Genomic DNA, 18695 nt, shown 5'->3' with positions numbered 1-18695 from the left:
AATCCCTCTATGTAACTTGATGTTAGTGACATTGGTTGTCGAACTCCTCTATAATGACCCTCCTAAAAATGTACTCATCACCGAAACAAAATCTTGACTTGACATGCTATGCTTTTTCTATCTTATGTTAATGCTTAGAGGGTGATATTAATGACAAAGATCCCTATACAGATCCAGAGGTAATGACAAAGATACCTCTGGATATTGATGCTTAGAGGGTGATATTAATGATAAAGATCCTGATTTTCCAACAAGACTAAAAAATTAGACATTTCTCATGGCGGCAAGAGGCCCAAGCATTAGCAATAGATAATAGGTTTACTTGTCTTTTCTAGTTTCTAGTAGTTTTTATAACTATGGACTCTTTCATGTTTATTATGTTTTTTTTTGTAAACAATATATGACAATTTAAGTTTGAAGTTTGAAGTTGGCAATTATAACTCATTAGTAATGAATTATGAATATGATGCTTCGTGAAAGCTGAAAATTGTTTCATTTCATTTCATTTTATAACATTTCATTTCATGTTAGATATTATTTGTTGTAATGGTTACACTTAGCTTACAAGTACAACTTTGGTGATCAATGATGATAAATGTTATATATTGAATTTTGAAAGCTTGAAACTTTAAGATTGATGAATCATGAACTCAATATGTTGTATGTTACTACGTTACTAACTTGTGGACGTGGTTGATAAAGATTATAACTTCTAGATGATTGTTGTTATATGGTTCAATCTATGTTTTTTTATTTTTATTATATCTAATTCATCATTCTACATGCTTTTGTTGACATCTATATATATATATATATATATATATATATATACATATATATATATATATATATATATATATATATATAGATATATATATATATATATATATATATATGCTCCCGGAATCGCTCCCAAACTAGGAGCTTCTGAAAATGTCACTCCTGCTCCTCGTTTTCGCTCTCGCTCCCAAGTAACCTTGGGATCACTTGCCACGAAAACTAACCCTCTTTCATATGGGTTCTCACCCAAACAAGCTCCAAGAGCTCAACTCAATAACAAAACAATAATCCAAATGCATGCCTAAGGAGTGAGCTCTCATCTCCTTTTATAGTCATGGACTATCAGAATACCATGGGTCATCCGAATACCATGGGTCTTTTTCTTCTTTTATTAAAGTGACTTATAATATTCTTTTTCCTTAGTCACTTTTTAATTAATTAATTCCCAGATATTACATCATTACTTTTTAATCTGTAGCCTATGGGAATGGCTAGGCTATTGAGTTAGTCTCCATTCCCAATACTTGGAAAAAGGGACATTACATCACATCAATTAGTTTGATGACTAAAGGAGTTGAATTAGTCCATAATTTCCCTTGGAAGGCTCACACCCCCTTTGCTTGTGGTTCGAAAGTTGGAAAATGGTCCAAGAAACCTCCAATGCCCTGTTTGACTTGCAACATTCTACTCCAGCGACCCCTAGAAGCTCGACTTGGTCCATAGTAGTTCAAGTTGACTAAAAGATGGTTTTATTTGGCACTTGAGATGATTTTTTGACTTTGTAACAGCTAGTTTGTTGTCTCTTCTCTAACTTCTCTGTCCAAGATGATCCCAATGGCTAGTACCCTTTAATTGCTAGTTTGCTTGACTTTTGCTTGATAGCTAATTCAACTCGGTCACCTGTTTGGCATATTTTATATACACACACACAAAAGGTGGAGTTACAATTACACACTAACAACTTAATAGAAGCTGGTAAAAATTATGCTCTCCAAATTCTAACTAGGGAAAACATAAGAAATTCTTAGCTACCAACTCCCCCTAGCTAGGAATCACTCCCAACCAAAGCTGGTTGCTCCACCAAAGATCCACAACAAACATGTATTACACACCTACAAGTCCTTTTTGGCACCTACACTTGCATCCCACAAGTGTACAAGAGAAAACAAGATAGTCTCCTTTTCATTTGTTCACATCAAGCACTCCATGTATTACTGGGGTTTCCAAATTCCCAAAGATCCTAGCGTTCTCCTCTCACAAGAACTACAAGAACAAGTGCTCCCTCTGCTCCTGTAGGGATTCATCCAAATCCTAGCTTCCTTTGTCTTTTTAGGGAAAACCCTACCCCTTGTCTTCCTCTTGTTTCACCTAAAGAAACTTAGAACCTAAGACAAAGAGAGTAAATTTCAATGAAGAAGATATACACATGAAAGAAACAATTTTGCACTAGCTCTCACATTTTTGAGAAGTATGTGATTAACACGCTGAATGAAAAGACTCTGTCCGTTTTTTTTGTATCTAATAGGTGAGGGAGGCCAACACGAATAAGGTGGGAAACGTCCAAAAACAAGCAACATTACTAATCACTAGATAGGTCCACATGTGAAGTGTTCCAACTATGTGTGACACATGTCAAGCTTAAATGTATGCACATCCAACAAGCAAAGGTCCCAAGGTGAGAACTCCACAAGAAGGTTCCAGTTCTCCTCTGTAAAGGTCTCCAGCGCTACAATGCTACGTTCTAAGTCATGTACACCTCCAAGTCCACCAGACCTTCATGAACACTCAGCCCAATTGCACAACCAAGGATAGTCAATGCAACAACATGCATTCCACATCACGTGAAGCACCTTCAAGCATGATGTAAATACTTTGAGAGTAACCTTGAAAGCTTAAGACAAACATTCTTGGTAGGGAGGATAGCACCTAACTGCTGTAACCTTTTTGGAAACAAAGAATGGTGTTGTTCTTGTGGAAGTTGAAGCTGTGGAATCACTCTCCGTTGCTTCCATCCCTAAAATGCCTGTGGTTCAACTTCTTGTTATTCCTGCAGCTGCAAGTTCAAGCTGCATAATATCTTTTTCTTTATTCTTGAATAGCTTCAAGATCTTGTCACTGGGTATTTGAGGATACTATGGTATATAGATCAGTCTCATGGACTGGGATTTTGCCAAGATGGCATTTCAAAGGTTCAAATGACTAATTCTTTTGTTCATCTCCTTTCCACAAAGCTTGCAACTGAACATTATCCAATTTGTCACCTCAAAATGTTCTCCTTATTCCCTAAATCGATCCATATCCTCTGATATGTTGATGGATGATTGTTCAAACAAAAGAGCAAAGTACTAATAACAGTTCAACACTATAGAATGTTTGTTAAAAACCTTACGTAGAAAATCAGCAAATCTCTAAGGAAAATTCTGCAACAAGAGACAAACACTATACACATTGCAAGGAATGGAAATTTGTTGCCAATCCATGGAAGAAATGTTTATGGTGGAAAATCCTTGTTTTTCCCTCCAAAATTCACTTTAAAGCTCTCCAGATCCTGCAGCAGAGAACGGAAGAAAATTAAACAAAAAAGGTTTTCAGATTCCTATAGACCCCTCTTTTGGGCGTGCCTCCAATAATATGCCTCTGACTCATGATAACTTTGTGTTTGTCCTGATGATTTCTTAAGTTTTAGGATTGCATGATAGTTTCCAAATTATTGGGATATGGTAATTTTGAAAAGATATCATTTTTCCATTGCTGAGCATAAAATTTCAGGTTGGGTCTATGATATGTGACTGAACTTAAAATCAGATTGCTGGATTGAAAATTGCATGGGAAAGGCATAGTGCAGACCTATGAAAGTAGTTTTCTGGCAACAGATGAAAAGTGATCGGTGATAGGCTTATGTGACAAATTGCAGGGTTGAATAGTCCTCCGAAATGAGATTGCAAACCTCAAAGCATAATCACTGTCATTTAAAAACTTGATTGCTTCACCAAAAAACTCAGTCACTGCTGTTAGAAACTTTTTACTGAGCATATGATAATTTCTGAGTTGGAAGGTGTTGCTGGAACTTGTCTCCTGTTAATTTAGGTATTCCTTATCCTTGAACTTCTTGTGATTTCTCCTAACTGCACTTGGTCATGCATTACATGCTATCCATGCAGTAGCTGCCTATAATAATGATACCTTTACATGCAGTGATTGTCAGTAATAATCCATACATATTGCTGTTATTCTTCTAAGAGGACTAATTAAGTTTGGCGAAGGTTGTGTTTATTCAAGGAGCAATGCTCCATCTACTCAGCCTATTTTTCCCCCTGAATTCCTTGTCCCTATGTGCAGTTTATCTATACTGATTTGTGTGCATTCAATGTCAATCGACTTTGCCATACACAACAAATATCATTACGTGAATTTTAGAAAAAGGTGTACCCCTTGCTTGTCAAAACCCTGACCTTTGGTTTTACACGTGCAATCCATAAAGAAGTAGCGCTGCGTGTTTGTCATGATAATGTCAGAAGGGTAATGAACTTTAGCAGTAGATTAGCTTCAGGTTATCAGCATTAAAGCAAATGTGTTTTACTTTTAATTAGTCATCCTTTGTGAAGTAGCAGCAGTAAACAAGGATGCAATGAGCTTTGGGTTGTCAGCATTAAAACAGACATGGTTTACTTTTAGTCAGTCATCCTTTGTGAAGAAGTAGCAGTAAACAAGGATGCAATGTACTGAATCAGCATATGTGGGAAAATAATCTAGGGTGTTTTACGTCCAATAGTCTGTTCATTTTTGCGATCATTAGTCATTCACATCAATCATTGTGTTCTATGAGCGATTTTAACAGCATGTCAAGATCTGGACAAGTTAAATGTTTCAAAATTTCTGGAGAAAATTTCTCTTTTCTTTGCAATTATTGTTGTTGTCACTGCTTTTTTTTAACTTACCAGTGGAGAAACTGTTCATGCATCTTGGTCATTTATATATAGTGATATTTGTACTTCCATTATATGTACTATTGTGGTCTTCAGATATGAGGCTGTGGAGTTACGTGATGGAGATGAAAGCAAGTACCTTGGAAAGGGTGTCTTAAAAGCTGTGACAAATATTAATGAGAAAATCTCTGCTATATTGGTTGATATGGATCCAACCAAACAAATGGAGATCGACAAAGCCATGATAGAATTGGATAATACAAAAAATAAGGTGCAAGTGCTTTTTGATTTCTATCTGTGGCTCAGTTTAGTTTTACACATTTCTGATTAGGAAAATTGTTTCTCTGTGAGTTTATGCTTTGTGTAATGCTGAAATTTTTAAAATCCACACATTGTGAGTTTCATTTTGGCTAGTATTCAAGGAAATCCAAGTGATCCTGACTGAGACGAATGGTTTTTTCTTCCAAACTGATAACAGTGAGCATTTCTAAATCTTTAAGAAGTTATGGAAAGCAGGATAAATATTATTGCAGTTTGAATGTGTCCATTCCACAGGACATTAAAAGGGTTCTGGTTAATCATCAGTCAGATTAGAACAAGCAGCTGTCTTTTTTTCTGTAAAGTTGCTTTAATATACAAACCTTGAGATTGGGGTCTATTCCACATAACATGGACTTTATTTTGCTTAGTGGACAAGTCGAAGAGAAACCATTCTGCAAAAAATGTCCAGGACTTGTAGTGGGGGTTGGCTTAATACTTTTTTGACATCACCAGTGAACCGAGATACATAGGCATGGTTGCAATCTATAATTTTAACATGAATCCATTACTTTATTTTGTTGTTTCTAAAAACATATTTCTTTATTGTATGGCACTGTCCTGTGCAGTTACACCCTGGAAAAGCTAAACCTTTCAAATATGAAGTCTCATAGATAACTCCTTTCCAACAAAGGGGCTTGAAATGAAAAATATTCCACTGCCATCTGAAAATATGAAGTGAAATTTATTATTCCTTTCATTTCAAAAATATGAAAAATGTATCTTTATTTTCCTATGCCTTATCAAAGTACCATGAGAGCCTCTGTGGCAAAGGAGGCTTATCAATCTTAATACAATTTGTTCAAAGCACAGTAGTGGTGAGGCAATTGGTTGCTATTGATTGGTGTGGTGTAGTGAATCGCTGTGTCTACTAAGATTTCCACGAAGATAGACATAGGGGACAAGCAAGGGGCTTCCATAGATAAGATAAGATAATTTTATTGATCTCGATCTCCAACAAATGACCAAGAAAAGGTCAGGCTGAAGAGTACAGTCAATACTCAATAGACTACAAGACACTCCTAGATGTTAAAAATAATTGATACAAATGACAATAAAAGAAAGTAATAGGATCTAGGTAAAGAAAAAGAGTGGAACCATAAGAGGCATGGGGTCCTAGCTCAACATCAAAGTCATAAGTGGAGATTATGGTAGAAGTGGAAGAGGGAGAGAAGGTTCCACTGTCTTTGTCTATCGCTATGAAGCGAGCAATGCAAACTTGCAAAGCATGATGATATCATTCAACGAGTGCTAGGAATGAGGGTGCTCGGCGATACAATCCTAGGAGGAGCATTGTCTCTTATAAGATCCCAAGCCAAGAGAAGAATCCCCTAATGGAAGTTTTGTTGTCAATATGGGTCTGATGGGTAGTACTCTATGTGGAGTGAGTTTGACTATAAAAACTCCTAGAGGTGGATGTTTGCTGGCTATGTGGGATGAAGTCCATTGTCACACTCATTGATCACCAATAGGCCCATGTAAAGAGTCCAATTGTTGCTTATTTCCTATAGCAGAACAAAGATAGGGTGAAAGAAAGAAGGGATGAACCTTGTTACCCACCAAAAGTGTGTGACCCCTAGGAGAAACTTTTCTCCTATTCATCTCTTCCATCTAGTAGCTAGCCACTCCTCAGAGCCACCTTGTAACTGATGTGATGTGCTATTCATATCTTTGCCATCTGCATAGTCATATGCTTCCTCGCCCATTTGTCAAGAGCACATGTTGGAAGGTGGGCATGTGATCAAAAGGTACTTTATTCATTATGTAATTAGATGCTTATGCTTGTTTGAATTTGGGCATTTTGACATGGATTATGGGGTGACTTAAAGAAAGAAGGATCTTGGCTGTAGTCTTGTTCCCTCACCTTAAATGTGGGGTTCATTTTTTGTCCTAGTCCAGTGGGACCATCCCTAATGGCCCATCACTTTAGGAAGGGGTGTTACTTGGGAATCCATGATTGAGATAACGTGTCCCATGTATCCATTTTCCATACTTGTCACTTCCCTCCGTACATTACAAGCCCTTATTCCACCTCCCTTATTTGGGTCAACTGACCATTGGTTCATTGGGATTTGGCATCCACACATCCTCATACCTTGTGGAGGGCCTTGGAATGCATCTTGGGAGGTTGATGCAGCTAAAAAAAAGAAAGAGCATATAATGGCGACAAGAAAAACAAAAGAAAAATTAAAATGCAAAAGATGCCTGGGACTTATAAATTAGCACGTGGGCGAAAGCCAAGCATGAGCTCTACCTCTATCATATGCCCATTACCCAGTTCTTGGGTCAATGTTGCCCCATCCTAAAGGGGCTAATAATCGCTATACATCATGCAAAGCAAGCTCTCATTCCTCTTGCTACGATCATTATACAAGGAAAATTCAAGAATAAGTAAAAGGCAATATAGAGGGGTGGAAAAACAAGGGCAGAGGTAACTCATGCATGCACGATTTCTCCCTCCTCACATCTATACACCCAGGATGAGGTATTACATCATAGTTGGTCCCTTTGACCATGGCACTTGGCCATGGAATCCTTTCTTGTTGAACTTTTCCATAGGCTAATCACACACACAAACATACTACGAACCCTCAACTTTCTAGCACCTTGCACAGTGGAAATCTTTCGATTTAGTACACAGTGATTTGAGCGTAAAGCTCGATTATTTTATTAATCCATCAATAAAAGAATCATGGGGTTGAGAAATCTAGGGCATAGAGGTTAAGTGATTTCTCTTCTATTAGTAACTGCTTGTGAGTTATTTTTACTTCTTTAGATTAGGATCTTCTATTACTTAGGTTATTAGTGTTCTTCTTCATCAATCAACTACTAATGCATAAACCATAAAGATACAAGAGACACAGAATATAGGCTATCAGCCAAGGCCAAACCTCTCCCGCTTGAGAGGAAAATTCGAACAAATTCTTCTTCTTATAGATATTCCAATTAACGAATACCAAGACCAAGACCCTTGACCTATCTGCCACTCCACGACCAAGACACAAGATCCTTAATCAACGAGAGTCAACCTTCTGCTCCTTCCTCCTTCTCGACTTCTTCTTCAACCTTGGCTTTCTTCTGCTTTAGACCTTCAGCCTTCTTCCACTTCGGCTCCCTAGGAGGACTGCACTTCTCCTTGGCTTTTGCTGCTGTAACAAACTTCTCCTCTCCTCGACCTTCATTGTTGCAATAAACTTCTTCTTGCCCTTCATTGTTGCAATAGACTTGTTCTCGCCCTTCACTGCTATAATAGACTTCTAGCACGTATAGGGGTTTTCTGCCCTTAAAACAATCCCATAAAGTACCCTAAGAACCTCGCTTTTCTTCTTTACTTCGCAAGTTGGGATGCTTTTCCTGTTACCCTTTTCACACTTCTATTTCAGATTACTGTTCCACCGAAATTATGTCTCAGAAGTGATGCTGATCAACCCTATTTATAGTTGTTTCCTCCTTAAATAAGCTGACATGAAGAGGGTGAGCCGACATGTCTGTTTGGAGGAGATAATTAATTCCACTTTGAAGCCGACTTGAGGTTAATGCTTGTGCTTGGTCTTGGAGGGCTACTTGACATTTTCATTGACTCATATACAAATATAATATGCCCAAGAAGGGTCCTTCATACATGACATAGACTCAAATTGACTTGTATGACTAGATGACAAATCCTAAAGGCTCACAATTGGAGCCATCACTAAAAATAAATTTCCTTGCTTATGAAACCCATGAGACAAGTATTAATAATAATTTTATTTTTCTTCTTTTCATCAATTACATAAAATCATATTTCCACATGTCATTATGAAGATCGAACCTAGTTACATTTTTCAACAAGGGTTCCCATACCAGGGATCATGGCCCTCGATCACAAGTACAACTAGTACACATTGTATACAAATTAGGGCTTGCAATATGCTATTTCACATCTGCAATCTGTCTAACGGCAAGACAAGAACAAATACATAACTTACTTGTTGGAGAAGTCCTTCTCCTTCAATCCTTTTTAGTCCACATTTGCTTTGACACTTGGCAGGTCCTTTGCCTCCTTAGATTACAGAGAAATACCCCTTTGTCCATCAGTTGCTAACAAGGTATTTAATCCGTCAAATACAATGTGCATCAGCGCTTAATATCTCTGCTACTCACAGTGGATTTCCCCTTTAGCTTATTTTATATTAGCCCTCCAACAATCAACTTACTCACAGTAGATTTGTTCATCAACCCACCACATACTGTTGAGAAATCTAGGGCAACTAGATTAGGTGATTTCTCTTACTTTGATAACTGCTTGTGATGTATTTTTACTTTACTTGATTAACTTCTTCTTTCCTTTATTATTATTAGTGTTCTTTATCATCAAGCAACTACCAGATCATAAAGAATAGTGAGACAATAGGATAGAAGATGTAGGCAATTGTCCAGGGCCAAAACTTGTCTAACTGAGAGGAAAACCGATCAGAATTCTTCTCTTCTTATAGAAATTCAATTGACGAATTCCAAGACCTATAAGCCTTGACCAAGACCCCCCAAGACCAGGTCAACTTTTTCTTTGTTGAACGACTTCTAGCAACAAACTTCGACCTTCCAACAACTTCTCCAACAACTTTGACCCCAACAACAGTTTCTGCAACTTCGACCTGAATGCAATTTCAACAGCTTCGACCTAGCAGCTTCACAACTTCGACTTAGAATCATCTTCACAGCTTTGACCCAAAGGCAACTTCATAGCTTCGACCTTGCAGCTTCATAGCTTCGACCATGCAGCTTTACAACTTCGACCTTGTGGCTTCATAGCTTCGATGCAACTTCACAACTTCGATGCAGCTTCACAGCGTCGAACATGACTATTGACCCGGTGGTCACCAAAACTACGAACACGACTTTTGATCCGGAGTGAGACACGAACCAGACTGAGCATGAAAGCAAGGGAACGACGAAAGGCACTGTTGTGGATGTCGGGATAGAAATGTCATGGATGCATGGACAAGAGAAGCGGAAACACAATTGGCGTTTTGATGCGGTGATAAAAAATGGCAGTCAGGAGCGGAAGGTGGTGCTGTCAACATGGAATGGTGGATGGGAGACGACAGCGAGTGTGGAGCAATGGCCGACAACAGAGACAGGGGAAAGCCGCGTCAAGGGAACAACTGTTGGGACAACAGACAAGGCACGCGATGGGAAGCACGGCAACGGATGGGAAATTGTTGGTGGAATGAAGACAACGATGGTGACGTCGTGTTGACAAGTGGGTCAGAGGTCTGGAAGACAGCACACGAGCTGTGGAATTGTTTGATCTCTATAATAGTTGTTTGGATTGATTAGCGACCTCCCTAGTCTTATGTTGTGGCATGTATTTCTTTAGAAGTTGAAGAACAAACGGAAGAAGATGCCGTGCATACTAAGGTGTTGTATAAGGTGAGCTTTCCACTAGATTTTTTAACAAATCCAACTTTTTTTCCTCAAGAAGCTTGTCAAAAACAGGAAGTGTGTGCTTGTTAAGATAGTTAAGGAACTTGCTGTTTAATGCTCCCCTCATGTAAAAGGGGAGAGCAACGTGGGGGTCAATACTCTATCTAGGAGGCCGACTTGGTTATTTCTTATGAGCATCTGCCAGGATTGGAAGGCTCAACTGTTGGTTGAGTACTCTAAGGACAGGAGGGCCTGCGAGGTGCTAGAGGGGACACATGCAAATGAGCATTACCATGTGATGGATGAGGTCATCTATTACAAGGGGCGCATTAACTTAGTGCCCAATTCGCAGTTGAGGGAGAGGGTACTCCAGGCAGCTCACGATTCACCATTGTCCGGACACCAGGGGTTTCGAAAGACTTACATTGCTGTTTGGGAGAGGTTCACGTGGAAAGGCCTCAAGGAGGACGTGCTGCAACATGTAAGGGAGTGTGAGGCTTGCTAGCGGAACAAGGGGGAGCTGACTCACCTTGTAGGGATATTACAACCACTTCCCATTCCAGAGGGGAAATGTGAAAGTATCTCGATGGATTTCATCACGGGGCTCCCCACAGTACAGGGGAAGGATTGCTTATATGTGGTGGTCGATAGGCTGACCAAATTTGCCCACTTCTTCGCCATTCCCACTAGATTCACAGCAACCTAGGTAGCTGAGTTGTTCTTCCGGGGGGTTTTCAGGTTACATCGACTGCCCAAGAACATTGTTAGCGACAAAGACAGTAGATTCATGGGTGGCTTTTGGTAGGAGATTTTCAAGTTGGTTGGGACGGAGCTTACTCCTAGCACCAGTTACCACCCTCAGACGGATGACCAGACAGAGAGGGTCAACCAGTGGTTGGAGGGGTACCTGAGGAACTATGTGACAGGTCAGCAGAGGACGTGGATTCGGTGGTTGCACTTGGGCGAGTTCTGCTACAACACCACGCACCACATGTCTATTGGTATGACTCCTTTTCGTGCCCTTTATGGTTATGATGCTCTAACTTTTGCTGATATTATTTTCGGAGATAGCTGGGCCCCAAAGGCCAAAGACTGGGTCCAAGAGAGCCAAGATATCCTCAAAGCTCTCAAGGATAATCTAGTGACAGCCCAAAATCAGTAAAAATTGTATGTAGATCGGCACAACATAGAGAGGCACTTTGCGGAGGTGGACCTAATGTACCTCCGGTTGCAACCTTACAGACAGTCCACACTGAAACAGAAGGGGGCCGAGAAGCTACAACCACGCTTCTATGGGCCCTACCAGGTGACCAGGCGGGTTGGGGAGGTGGCCTATGAGCTAGCACTACCTCCGGGGAGCAGGATCCACAACGTGTTTCATGTCTCATGCCTGAAGAAGGTGCTGGGACAACAGGTGACCGCAGTAGCTGATCTACCCCCATTGGATGATGAGGGCCATTTGGTGCTGGAACCAGAGGCCATATTGGAGAGTAGGGAGAGAAAACTGAGGAGCAGAACCATCAGGGAGTTCTTGGTACGCTGGAAGAACTTACCGGATGAGGATGCCACCTGGGAGGGTGAGCACATACTAGAGCACCTGGCTTTGAGGTTGCTTGAGGGCAAGCAACATTTGGGAGGGGAGGACTGTCATGTCCCTTCTCAAATGAATTAGTCACGGGATGCAACAACACAATTTTGGCAACAATTTTGGTTTAGGAGAAGGACCCCACACACAGAAACTTAGGAATTATAGGCAGTTCAAATTATTTTTGGTAGCAAGTGGAATGTGGGGGCCACCACATGCATAATTCGAAATTGGCCAAGGAATATGTTGGAGGGAATTCGAGCTAGTGGATGGAGGGGCCCACATGAGGCTAAGGGGGGCCAAGGAGTTATAAAGAGAGATCAACTCTCATTTTGGAGGCATTTTGATTATTTGACAAACAAACTCATTTTGTATGCTCTGCTGTTCAGCAAGTCTAACGGCTATTTAACCACGAGTCTTTCGTAGGGAAGATTCAACCTCTTCTTTGAGGGACCATTCGTGCCAGCACTAGGGAGGCTTTTACAAAGGAGTTTCCAGGGAGTCTGGTACAGTCACACACTTCAGTCATAAGCAGAGGGAGGAACTGCGTATTCCTGGGCAGCCGAAGAACACGCAGGAGGGGTTAGAAATCAGCACGGGGGATTCACAACTTGCTGGGAGAGTCGGGAATAGACCAGCAAAGGGATTCACAGCTTGCTGGGAGAGCCAGAGTTGAGAAGGCAACATAGAAAGGGCAACTCTGTTGGAGTAGAAGCTAGGTAAACCAGCGCAACAGTCAACGCAGAGGCCATTATAGCAGCAAACTCGTGGTGCTGGGAGAGCAGTCATCCAGGAAGCAAGGAGTTAGTCAGTATAGGTCAGTAGTCAGTATAGGTGGACCCAGTGTTCTAGGGGTATTTTCAGAGGGATTGGCAGGCTATTTCTTGCGAGTTGAAATTGGCTGTAGCAGTTGAGGAGAGGCTCCAAGGAGGCTGAAAATCCAAAGTCAAAACCAGAGAAATTCCCTTTTGGGTTTTGTCCAAGGAGTCTAAGGCTAAAAGGATATAATTTTCTGGGCAGTTTTTGGGCACATTCCAGTAGGTCAAAGTTAGCAGATCAACAATTTTGCTGGGACAGCGCAGTGCAAGTGGTGCAACAACTGAACGACCATCATCTCAGCTATTCCATCACCTGGGTTTAGTCCAACTTGTCCTTGAGACAAGCCCACGTGCACCATTACATTTATATTGTACCCATTGCTCTCAGAATTTATAATATATGGCTCAGTAGTTCCAGATTTACAGTGTCTCCATGGATGTGTAATGCCTATTTTTAATTTTATGCTGTTACACTGTTTATTTGTTTAAATATCACTAATATTCCTACTTAAGAACATTACAATATAACTTCCATTTTTATCTTATCCTTGATCAACCCACCAGATAACTACAAGTAGAAGCAGCTACGACAAGCTCATCTGCCAAACTATTCTTCTCTCTTGGGATAGCTTCAAGGTCAAGGGCATCAAAGTATTCCATAATATCCCATACAACATTTCGATAATTCCTTAACCTTTGATTTTTACATGTAAATTTATTTTTAATTTTCATGATAACTAAGTCAGAATCCCCCTTGATGCTAAGCAACTTAACTCTTAAAGCCTTTGCCAACTCAAGACCCAACAACAAAGCTTCATATTCAACAACGTTGTTGGTTGCTTCAAATTCCAATCGATAGACAAACTTGAAAATATGACCAAGGGGAGAATTTAATACTATTCCTGCACCTTTAGCATGCCTAGCCATTGCACCATCAAAATACATGTACCAAACTTTATCCTTGAGATCCCCAATCTTTTCATCAACCTTATTATCACAAAGAACTATGGAATTAGATAGAATAGCATAATTCCAATGTCAGATTGTTCTTTAATTATCTCATTATGAGGTCTCTTAGGATCTTCAACATGGAATCTTCTCTTGGGCTCTCTATTAGGTCTTACAAACCCATCACCTTTAGGAGAAGGAACCATAGCATAGGACCAATTCATTTGAATACTCCCTCCTAGATCAAAGGCCCATTTTCTAGATAAAAGCATACCCCAAGCATCTGGCACATCAACAACAACAATGTCTGTAACAATCATAATGTCAGGGTAAACTGATAAATGAACTTGTAAGTCCTTGATTAACCCACGAACTTCAATCTTCTTAGAATCCATGGCACATATATTGTAGTAAGGCCTAGAAACTCACGGGGTCGTTTTTATTGGCGGGACCCAGTATGGCAAAACGGGGTCTGAAACCTTCTGGGAGTGTTTTGAGGCATCAAACAACGTTTTTTTGGGGTAAAATTTTTCCGCTTTAGCACAACTCCTTTTCATGCTATTCTACACACAGAGACCTTTCTAACGACGCAAGAAGCACGTCAATCAGAGTCTGTATGCAAAAGTTATTCCAGTCAGAAGTTGACCTTCCTGTTTTCACACCTATAGTTCGGGAGGATGCCACGTCAACCCCCATTATTCATGGAAAAGGGGCTAGCCGCGTGTTTGTTGTTGAATTTCCACAATCTTGGGTCTAGGTTAGAATCTTAGAATCTCTGACGCTACCAAACGAAGAATCTCAACAAGAACTACTTTGCACAACGGAAAATATATAGCAATAAATCACATATGCACAAGTATACACAATTTTTAACAAAATATTGTACAATAATGTACAACCCAATCTTCGTTATATCAAACCAATTTGAATAATACGACAATCTATGGTATACAAGATACAATGACAATCACGTTGCGCAATCTCTATGTTGTATCTTGTCCTTCCGGTCCTTTGCTTCTGTACTAGTTTCTAGTTGCCCCTTAGTCCTTAAAAGGACAACACCTAGAGACTCCAGGAGGGCTGCCTCTTATCACTGCTGCAAGTCACGTCTACTACAATGAACACGGGCTAATCCAATCTGTTCTCTAGGATGGCCAATACCTGAGCTCCAATCCACCAATCTAGCAGTCTCTTTTGTCCATCAAAGTGTTGCACATTAGGCTCCAAACTTCACCCAATCACCCAACAACCAACGTCCTTGTATGCTGCTCTAGGGCTACTTTGGGCTATCAACACGTTGCCCTCCAACAAACCAATGATGCCCAATACACCCACTGCAACATCTGCACCTAGGATAGGCTTTCATCGACCAAGATAAGCCCTCCAAATTGCTCCCACATGCTTCTAAACATCTGATCCAAAACACGGATTCAACACCTACAAAAATGCACCAAAGTACATACCTTCAGCTCATTGTTTGAGGTCTGCTCTTTTGCTGCAACCTTGGCCTGGTTAGGGCAAAACCGCAGCCCCTTTCCAACCCTTTATTTCTGCCCATAATTGCTTCTCTTGACTACAACTGTCCTTCCTTGAGGGGCCGAGGAGGTTTGCTACAAATCTGGGCTGTTCTAGCCCTCAAACAAGCCTTGACCCTCCTTCAATTCTCTGCGGTTGCTTCAAATTTTCCCTCACAGGCCTACGACAACCTAGTTTAGGGGACAAACCACCCTCAAACAATCCCAACCTTTACCCCTGTACCTCAACCCTCTCTTCTTGCAATTCGGTCACCAAAAGAGGCCCAAAACAATTTTCTTCCCACACTTGTTTCCTGCTTTTGCTGCGGCCTAAACAAAGGTCTCTTTTTCTCCTTTAACGAGCTTCCTTTTGTGATGTGTTGCATACTTGGATGGGTGAAATGACACTCTCCTCACCTTCTATTTATACATCTATAGAAGGGCTCCTCAAGACGTCCAATTAGCACTTGTACAACTGTCACATGGCTTATTAACATCAAGTCGACCTAGACTCCTCATGTGTAATCCCAACCATATACTTCAAAAATTCATATCTCCAATTCTACAACTTGGAATCAGATGATTTTCATTGCGTTGGATTCGTCCTCATCCATCACATGTCGAAATATGTCCATGGTTTTGGCCCAAATCACGATGGGTGCAAAACCCCAACCTTGGTTTCCAAGCCCACAAGTGACTCTTGTGGTGCTCCACCCACCAAAACCTGAACCCTAGGGCTTGGAGTACCTCCCAAGCTACTAAAAAAATCAACATTTGTGATGTAAAAGACTCTAGAAGAGTCTATTTTTGTAACTCTATTTAAGAGTTGATGTAGTCAAACTTAACCACTAGTAGGCTATCGAGCTGTGTTATAACCAGGCCACTAGTAGGAAGAGGCATTCCATTCTTTCAAGAGCATTTTGTTCCATAGCTGAGCAAAGATAGCAAGGAGAGATAGGAGGTAGAACACATAGAGAGGATCTGTGCACTGTAGCAGCCCATGGGCCACATGCATTACTTCTTTGCACCTGCAGCCATATGTTTAGACAAAGAAAGAGAGCGAAGCGGCCTCACGTTCCAGCTGGGTTTTCTCCCGAAATGGTTTCCCAGAGAGCATATCTTGCGTCTTATGTGTGTGTGAGATTATTTTGTCATTTTCTGCTTTTCTGCATAATTTATATTCGCATCCATGCACTAACTATAGTTAAAAATCCATAAATCTTAAAGTTTAATAAGCTGTAATAGTGTAAAATTTTAGTATTTTAATATATTATTATCAGATCTGTTGTGACGAACTGTCCAATGGAATATCCATGGCAGTTTACAGATCATTTGGTACCAAAGCAGGTTTCTTTGGGTATTTGTGGTATTTGCAGGGGATCTAGGTCGGCGGGGTCAAAAATCATAAAACCCTAATCATGGCCGACGAATATGAAAACGAACCTCGTGATATTGTAGAAGTCATTTTTTCTCGGCTCGAACTACAAGTCACGGATATAAATTTTAATGTAAACCTCTTCATGGCAACCCTAAGCAATGCGCTGGGAATCTTTGGAGAAGATGGGGCTTCAAATGCAAAGGACAAATCAGAAGGGGGATTGGGAGATCAGGAAGACATGGAGAACCAGCCGAAGAAAGAACCTGGAAAAGGTCAACCCAGTTCCAGTGCCGTAAATCAATCCCTGTTCAAAATGGAAGCAAACATCGATTTGAAGTTGTACCACGGCGAGATCGATGCTCTGAAGCTAAACCACTGGTTGCACCAACTGGAAGTTTATTTCAGCATTCATTAGATCGAGGAAGGGAAAAAAAATCTCATTCGCGTGGATGAAATTAGAGGGCCATGCACTGACTTGGTGGGAGAGCCACACAGAAACCCTAAGGTTGGAGGGAGAACCTCCAGTGACTGAGTGGGAGGATTTCAAAGCCCTCATTAAGTCACAGTTTTATCCCATTGGGTACGTGGAGGAACAGTGGATTCGATGGCATTACTTCACGCAAAAGCTGTGCCAAAGCGTGCAGGAGCACACCACATAATTCAAAAAGATGGCTATAATGCTGGGTATCTCTCCAAAGAACCCAGATGTATTCCTCAAGTATTTGGGGGGTCTGCACCGCCATCTGCGTGAGAAAGTGATGTTGTTCAAGCCCAAATTGGTGGATGAGGCTTGTGTACAGGCATAATACCTGGAGAACATAGGTCTAAAAGAACGCAATCAAGAGGATCGAAGTAGAAGGAGCAACAAGAAGCTTCTAAGGAGGGGAAGATGAAGCAAAAATGGGGAACAGATAAAAAGACGACAACCACAACACACTAGTGCAAAGATCCTAGCAATCACTGCAACATTGATGGCCATACAGAGGAGAAGTGCTAGAAGTTGCATACAGAGCTAAACCCGAAGAACAAGAAAAAAGATAATAAGAAGAAGAATCTCATGGCCAATGATTCGAGCAACGAAGTTGAAAGCAACTTTGATGTGGATGAGAAGATCACCTGTACATCAATGCAGAAGGAGGTGAATCTGAGTAGCCTTCAGCAACAGGAAGAGGAAGAAATGACCAAACTCTTCCATATAAAGATACAGGTCAAATAGGCAAAGATTGATGCTCTGTTTGACTCAGGATCGCAGGCGAATCTCATTGCAGCAGAGATGGTCAAGAAGTTGGGGCTGGAAGTTCGTGATCATCCAAACAAGTATCCATTGGGATGGGTAAATAAGGATGCATAGCTAAAGGTAGCCAAACAATGCAAAATTAGATTTGCTATCAGTATTGATTTTATTGATGAAGTAGATCTGGATGTGGTTCCCCTTGATGTATGTGGAGTCGTGTTTGAGAGTCCATACATGCACATGCATGATGCAATATTCATGAGGAGAGCTAACCAGTACCGACTCATCAAGGATGGAAAATCGTTCACCATCAATGCGCACAAAGGCAAGTCGAAAATTTGACTGGTAAGTGCCAACCAGTCCAAGAAATTGATCAGTTCCAGCAAGAAGTATTATTGTTTTTAAGAGAAAGTCAGTGTGAAGAGGAGTCAATAAGAGGCAAGGCATCCCTGGAGGGGTGTACTAAGAAGCGAAAACAAAAATTAGAGGAGTTGTTACAGGCATACACGGATGTTTTCCAAGAGCCTAAGGGTTTACCACCTAAGAGAGAAGTGGAGCACGAGATCTAGCTATTGCCAGACTCCCCATTGCCACATATTTGGCTGTATAGGCAGACTATTATAGAAGCAAGTGAGGTGAAGAAACAGTTGCAACAATTGTTGGAACAAGGTGTCATTCGACCAGGTACATCACCATGTGGGTTACCCATCATCATTGTTCCAAAGAAGGATGGGACTTGGCGGATGTGTATAGATTACAGAGCATTGAATAAAATCATGCTCAAGAAT

The 18695-nt window shown here is 40.7% G+C and overlaps 1 protein-coding gene across 1 annotated transcript in view; it reads left to right on the top strand.

Annotated features, from left to right (window-relative positions):
- ENOC (cytosolic enolase) overlaps positions 1-18695 on the top strand; it is a 269816-nt gene that overhangs the window by 179698 nt on the left and 71423 nt on the right. Inside the window, exon 3 of the mRNA XM_089437891.1 lies at positions 4803-4977. Within this exon, the coding sequence (XP_089294017.1) occupies positions 4803-4977 (175 nt within the window). The remainder of the gene's footprint in view (positions 1-4802; positions 4978-18695) is intronic.

Source organism: Pinus tabuliformis, chromosome 9, assembly GCF_031772625.1.
Source record: "Pinus tabuliformis cultivar Carrire ecotype Pingquan chromosome 9, CPIR1, whole genome shotgun sequence".
Classification (NCBI taxonomy): domain Eukaryota; kingdom Viridiplantae; phylum Streptophyta; class Pinopsida; order Pinales; family Pinaceae; genus Pinus; species Pinus tabuliformis.
Note: the sequence above shows the minus strand (reverse complement) of the source record. Positions and strands in the feature narration are given on the sequence as shown.